Below are 7,099 nucleotides of genomic sequence, written 5' to 3'. Positions count from 1 at the left end.
TTAAGAAAACTGAATTTTACTGAACTGAACTTATTTATATTGAACTGAAATTATTTTTACCGAACTGAACTTATTTTTACTGAACTGAAATTATTTTTACTTATTAATTAATTTTCAATTGTTAAAATTTATACTTATTGATAATTAAAGATATTATTGATCAAAGATTAACATTGGCATTCTAAAGCTTGGTTCGTCCAGGCGGATGCACGATCCGCATGGAGCATCTGCTCCAAAATACAGGCGGAATGTACATGCAGGTGTATACTAATGTACATTGGCATATAAAGAACATAGTTTTGAACATAGTTTTTATTTATAATGTTCATGGACATATACATAAAAGAACATAGTGTTTCATTGATAATGTACATCAAATTTTTATTGTACAACAATTTTGTATATATTTTTTTTGAAAGAAATTTTGTATAATGAAATAGATAAATAGTACTATATATAGTATATAGTTTTATTTATTTATTTATTTATTTTTTTTAACTATACATTAATTACAAATCATTTAATTTTTTTTTCACCAAAATTTCACTTTCTCTCTTCAAACCCATTTAAATTCCTCAAACCTCAAGCAAAGTTTCAAGAAATTCGAAATTTTGAATCCAAAATTGTTCAAGATGACATATAAAAATGAAAGGTAAGATCAAATTCGACATTCATACTTGTTTATTTGACATTCATACTTGTTTGAGTGTTTGTTCTTTATAAATTTGATTGAAAATTGAAATATTTGATTTGATTGGGAATTAATTGCGATTTTGATGTAATTTTGTTGTTGCAAAAAGAAATAAAATGAAGTTCTTGAAGAAGATTGACCAATTAATACATTTTGGAAGAAGAAAGCAAGCAAATAGACAAATTTAGAAAAAGTTGTAGATCCAAATAATGCAATGTACATTAAAATACAGTAAAATGTTCTTTTTTCATATACTTGCATGATCCAAATAATACAATGTACATTAAATATGTAACCAACATTGTAACATATATGTTCATTAAGATATAATGCGGTGTACATTATAATACAACAAAATGTACTTTTCATATACACACATGATCATTTATACCAAATGTACATTTACTATATGAATAATATAATGTTATTTAATATTATCATTTTCTTTACTAATATTACAAATGTTCTTTAGATTTACAAAAAAACATATAAAATTGGATGTTCTTTATAAAATAGCTATATATTCTTTACAAAACAACTATATGTTTTTTACTGAACAACTAAATATTCATTTCACCTTTTTTTAAAGAAAACCGGATGCATCCGCCTTCACAGAAATAATTTTATCGGCATTCGTGTCCAAGAGAAATGGAGCAAGTATTTAAAAACGGAGGGAATATTAATTAGGGCATGCAATTTAGTTGACCAGGCCAAAACACCGGGTCAGATCTTCAGTCTCCGGCAATTGATAGTCTCTTTCTTTTTCTTTTTCTTCTTGATTTCTTGTTTTTTTTTTATTACATAATCACTTATTGGTACAAAAACGCTATGGGAATACAATGGACAAAATTTAATTATGCACTATTTTATTACAAGATTTCATTTTTATTTTGGGAACTTAAAATAATCATTCATGAAAGGAGTTTTGTTAAGCTGTGCCGAATATTCGCTTCATCTGCATAACTTCCTTACGACTCAAGAGTGTGATTTTTTGGGCAATGTTAGCGGGTAAATTCCCAGCAAATAAAGCGGTAGGAGTGAGTTGTAATGCAGGGTTTGCACCATTCAGACTGACATAGGCAGTAGCCGGAGTTTTACCAACATTGATTTGGAAGTGAAGCATGGCTTGTGGAAATACCATGACATCACCAACCTCTAATCTTTTATAGTATGCGGTGTTATTTGTATCAATAAATCCTGCAATGATTGAACCTTTAACCAAAATAAGAACTTCTGATGTACGATGAGAGTGTACTGGAACTACTCCTCCTATGGCAAAGTCTAACCTAGCCATAGATATGCCTAAACCATTGAAGGCTGGGAACACATCTGAAAATGCTAATGTAACATTGTTCCCAAAAACATTATTTGGAGTTTTTTCACCACGGAAACCCGTATAAACAAAATCATCAGTTGTAACTTTAGCAGGATCTTTGCAAGCGTATCCTTGAGGCCCTCTAGGAAGAGTAGGATCCCCGACACAAAAGTCGAGCTCTATGGCATGGGACAAAGTAGCCAAGAAACAAAAAATAAAGAAAAATGAAAGATTTCTCATTATGCAAGTTTGTTATAGCTAGAAATTAAATGAAAGGTGGTGTTGGGTCGTTAAAAATAGTATAAGTGTTGAAGGATAGGTAGGTTGTATATTTCGGATGGGTTTCTTGCATTTTCTTAGCAGCAATTGGCACCCTTTATATAGAGGAACAATTTTTGGTATGTATGACTTTGTGGCTTGACTTGTTCAATTGTTCAGAAAGGGTATGATATTGTTTATTTTGTGTATATATAAGTCAAAGGAGTAATTTGTGATTTGAGTCAATGAATCCATTATTGTTTTTAAATGAATCCAATAATTTGATCACCATTTTGTTTTATTGACTTGAATATTATCTTAAAATAAACTTTTTCAAAATAAATATCTTTAATGACATGGGTTTTTTCTCCTGATTCTCGGTTTTCAACGATAAATTCTTGGGGTCTTCGTTGTATATTTGTGGTTGATCACAAACTATATTTGTGGTTGCTGGGATTGTTGACGTGCAATTGGCTGAAGCTTTGGCTGTCAGACTTGGCCATTTGGTGGCCCGCAAGCTTAATGTGAGCAGAATTGATGTGGAGAGTGATGCATTGTCTGTGGTGAAGGCTATAAATTCGAACCTGGTAGGTTTGGGGACTACTGATTTGGTGTTTGATGATATTATTCATAATCTTAGTAAGTTGTTTGATTTCTTTTCTTGTAACCATGTGAAAAGGGGTGCCAATTGTGTTGCACATTTGTCTGCTAGATTAGATGTCACAGTGGGTTCTGAAATCTTGTATGTTGATTCCATTCCGCAAGGTATTTCTACCATGGCGGATCTCGATCTTACTTAATGCTAATTCGTGCTCGCTGAGCGCTTTCTTTCAAAAAAAAAATGTCAATCCTTTCCCATTGTTAAAAGTTTTTTTTCTTTTTTTTTTAAATTTTTTTTTAATAGTAAAAAAAAACTATATACTACCTCTGATTTTTTTAGTTGCAACTTTGGGATAATATTTAAGAGATATAAAATATTTCAAAGTTGCAATTAAAAAAAATCAAAGGTAGTATATAATTATAATAGAACGTGTACATTGGCCTGGAGCACAATCATTCATTTTACTTTAATTGGGATAGACATCAAGTCATCAATATCACCACATGCCAATTGTATGAAAAAAGAAAAACATTAGGAAACAAGCTTAGAGAACTAATACCTAACTAGTAACCACGCACTTATAAACTAGCTTTGTTTTAAGAATAGAGAAATGCTAAAAGGTACTCTCTTCGTCCCTAAATTAAAAGCCTCTTTCTCTTTATTATGTGAGTAATAAATGCTAGAAAAAGGCTTTGTATTAAGGGACGGAGGGAATAACTATTATTAAAAAAAAAAAAAAAAATTGCTTCCTCTTATTTGATTTTTTGGTTTCTCAAGCAAACGTATTCAATACAAATATGAGGTATGTAGCTCCAGCCATATTAGAGTGGTTGATGTGGTCTGTTAAATGACAATTGCTTGCAATATGTCCTTGTAGTTCGTTTTACTACAAAACGATTACCAAAAAAAAAAAAAAAACTCTGCAAATACTTCCCTAGCATTATCTTCAACAGCTATATTGTTCCATGTGTATCTAAAGTGCAATGCAATATATAGGTTTTATTTTTATGGAATACTTGTAAGAGAGTAATAGGAACGGGTGTTCTAAATTTTTATCCAGAAATTAAACGTTATTAGAGGAACTAGTAAAAGTAAAAGACAATCAATTAATGTGTATCTAAAGTGCAATGCAATATATAGGTTTTATTTTTATGGAATACTTGTAAGAGAGTAATAGGAACGGGTGTTCTAAATTTTTATCCAGAAATTAAACGTTATTAGAGGAACTAGTAAAAGTAAAAGACAATCAATTAATTTACGTGGTTAAATTTCAATACATATACGATTCTCCTTCTCTCTCTTCTGCTTCCCCTTAAATTTCTTTAGTTTGCAATTTTGATTTCAGTAAATCTACTTGAGTAGTGTTGATGTTCGTCCGTCTTCTTATACTGGAGAATCTACCTATAGTGGAGTTGTTAGTCTTTGTTTGTTGAGTTGTTTGTTTTTGTTTATGATTTTTGAGTGTGTTAGGGTTTATTAAAAAGGATATCAACGTTTTTCCCATTATTAGTTTGTTGGTAAAGAGTTGTTCGTGATCGTAACTCTGGTCAAATCTTTAAATGCGTTCAAGTGAATCAAATGAAAATCATTATTACAATACAACAAATCGTTAGATTTTATCATCGTAAAGGATGTATATTCCAGCGATCGATGTATGCAAGAGATGTACCACAATGCAAGATCTATTCAACGATCGTAGCTATAATGAAGTAAACCCTAATTTAATTCAATTTTATGTATTTGATGATTTAGATTTTATTTGTAGATGTCATATGGCTTTTGATTAATCCATTGATTTGTTTCAAAAAAAAAAAAGTTAAGTAAAAGATAGATTTTAATGTGGAAACTTCAATTCTTGCACGCTGAAGAAGAAAAACCTTGATCCATTTTAGGATCTAAACTCAAACTTCACAATAATAAGGTAACACTTTTGTTGCAACTTTTTCTAACTCAATTAAATCCCGCCCCTAATGTGATTTACTAATCACAATGCTTGTTCCCACTTAATTCTATTCAGTTCAGTTTAGCTCTAATCAGTTCATTTCACTTTAGTTCTGCTCACTTCAGTAAATGTGAACGCGCCCTTACACAATTAGTTTTATTATAAAACAAATAATAATAATAAAAAAAACTCAATTAATGAAAGATTTACTTTAAATGCCAAATATACATAATTTGGCAATTATGTTAACGTGACATATGAATAATAGTTTAGCAAGATTCAAGAAGCCAAAATTTGCTTGTGTGATCTAAAATACTACCTTCGCTTCGCATTACTCGCAACAAAGGGATATTATTTGTGAGATATAAAATATTTGTTTGTTGCGAGTAATGCGAAGCAGAGGTAGTATAGAAGACTTGTACACTACAAGAAAAATCTCTTTTTGTAGCGATTATTTCGTAGCGATTGTACATTCGCTACAATATGGAAGTATGTTTGTGAAATAATGAAGGATGTCATATCATTTTTACAATCGCCATGGTTTTCCCATATAAAATCGATACGAAAAACATAATATTACATATCCACACTATTTTTACACATTTATATAATTTTTAGAAATCGTATCATTTACAATCGCCACTAAATCATAAAAATCGATACGAAAAACCTTTTCAACACTAGATATATAAATATTGTTTGACAAAAAATACATAAAATATGTCATACCTTATTGGTGAAACATTTAATATAAGAGTTTGAGGTTGCATGTTCGAATCTTATAAAGATCATACGCATGTTTTTTTTTTTTTTTTTTTTTTTTAAGAAGAAAATGAGTTAAACATTTATAGCGATTGTAATCGCTACAATAATAACCACGATTGGATACAATAATAACCACGATTGGATGTAGTTTTTCGTATCGAATATTGAGGCCAACCCCAGCGATATTGAAAACCACTACTAAAGGGTAAGGCAACGGGGGATATTGTATCGAATGACCATTCGTTGGGAAAGATTTTTGTTGCAATTACAATCGATACTAAAGGTTAAAATAATCGCTACGAAAAGGTTATTTTCTTGTAGTGGTAGAATGTAGAATGACTAAATAATAGGCAAACAAGTAATTTAAATATGGACCTTGTTTATTTAAATGCCAAATTTTACTAAAAATTTTACTAGTCCTTAATCCTTTCCTTTCTATAAATATGAGCAACATCCTTACTGTTGCTTATGAACAGTACTCGCTTCACTGTAGCTTATGAACAGAGCCTTTCCAAATCTGCCCTTGTAAGAGGTTGGTTGCTACTATGTTCTGCCTTCCACTCACTGTTGTAATTACTTTTCTTTTGTGGCCTGTTTAACAAGCCCATATGACAAGTCGATTGAGGTATTACTTTTGTTATTAAGGATATATATATGGACTTAGATTTGCCAAGTATATGGACTTAGATTTGCCAAGTTTGGGTTATGGATTGTTTCACAAGAAAAGTGAGGGATATATTATTATAATCGGATTTAACATCATTATTATAGTCAAAATTAAATTAAATTAAATCAAAATTATGATTCTTAAATATATAAATCACCACTCAATTTCTTAAACTTTGTCAAGCTTGACTTCATTTTGTATAAATTATTACTAAATCAAGTCAAATAATATAAGAACAATATATTTAATTACTATCATGATCAACTGGCTATAAATGTGCGTCATACGTCAAACTTATTCCTAATTAGTAATTACAAAATCATACGAAGATCATATTGCATAAATAAACAAGTAATTATGGCTACATTAATCATTTCTTCACTATTCAATTCCGTCACTTACTTAAAATATGCCTGATAGCAAATTAAATGAGCTATAAATTAAAGTATGCTACAATATTATATAGGCTGCCAAGGATAAGGTATGGGTGATTTGATAGAGATGGTATAGATTGTACTTTTACATAATTTCCCCCTTAAACTCATCTTATATCTGGGTGCCTTTTATTTATCTTACCAGAATACTAGATTGCCCTTTGTCCTTTGTTGACAATCTTATGAGAAAACTGAATCATGAGAAGAGGTTACATTTTGTTAATTCTTCTAAATCATTTTTTTTTGACAAGTCAACAAGTTGTAAATTCCCCTTATATGCTTGACCATTGGCTGCGTGAGATACCATTATTTTAATTATTTCATCAAGGAATGCAATGTAAGTATGTTACTAATATGTTAAGAAAGACAGCCGCAATTACAATTCCTTCGAATGGATGAGATGGAGAAGAAGGAACAATAAGGTGG

At 30.3% G+C, this 7,099-nt stretch overlaps 1 protein-coding gene across 1 annotated transcript; it reads right to left on the bottom strand.

Annotated features, from left to right (window-relative positions):
• Positions 1-1,233: 1,233 nt before the first annotated feature.
• On the bottom strand, positions 1,234-2,443 carry LOC110715790 (germin-like protein subfamily 3 member 3). The gene has a single exon (XM_021894403.1). The coding sequence runs from the start codon at positions 2,244-2,246 to the stop codon at positions 1,620-1,622; it is 627 nt and encodes a 208-aa protein (XP_021750095.1). The 5' UTR covers positions 2,247-2,443; the 3' UTR covers positions 1,234-1,619.
• Positions 2,444-7,099: the final 4,656 nt, after the last annotated feature.

The sequence above is a fragment of the Chenopodium quinoa genome, unplaced genomic scaffold, assembly GCF_001683475.1.
Source record: "Chenopodium quinoa cultivar QQ74 unplaced genomic scaffold, ASM168347v1, whole genome shotgun sequence".
In the NCBI taxonomy this organism is placed as follows: Eukaryota; Viridiplantae; Streptophyta; class Magnoliopsida; order Caryophyllales; family Amaranthaceae; genus Chenopodium; species Chenopodium quinoa.
The sequence above is the reverse complement of the archived record's forward strand: the minus strand, read 5'-3'. Positions and strand labels throughout refer to the sequence as shown.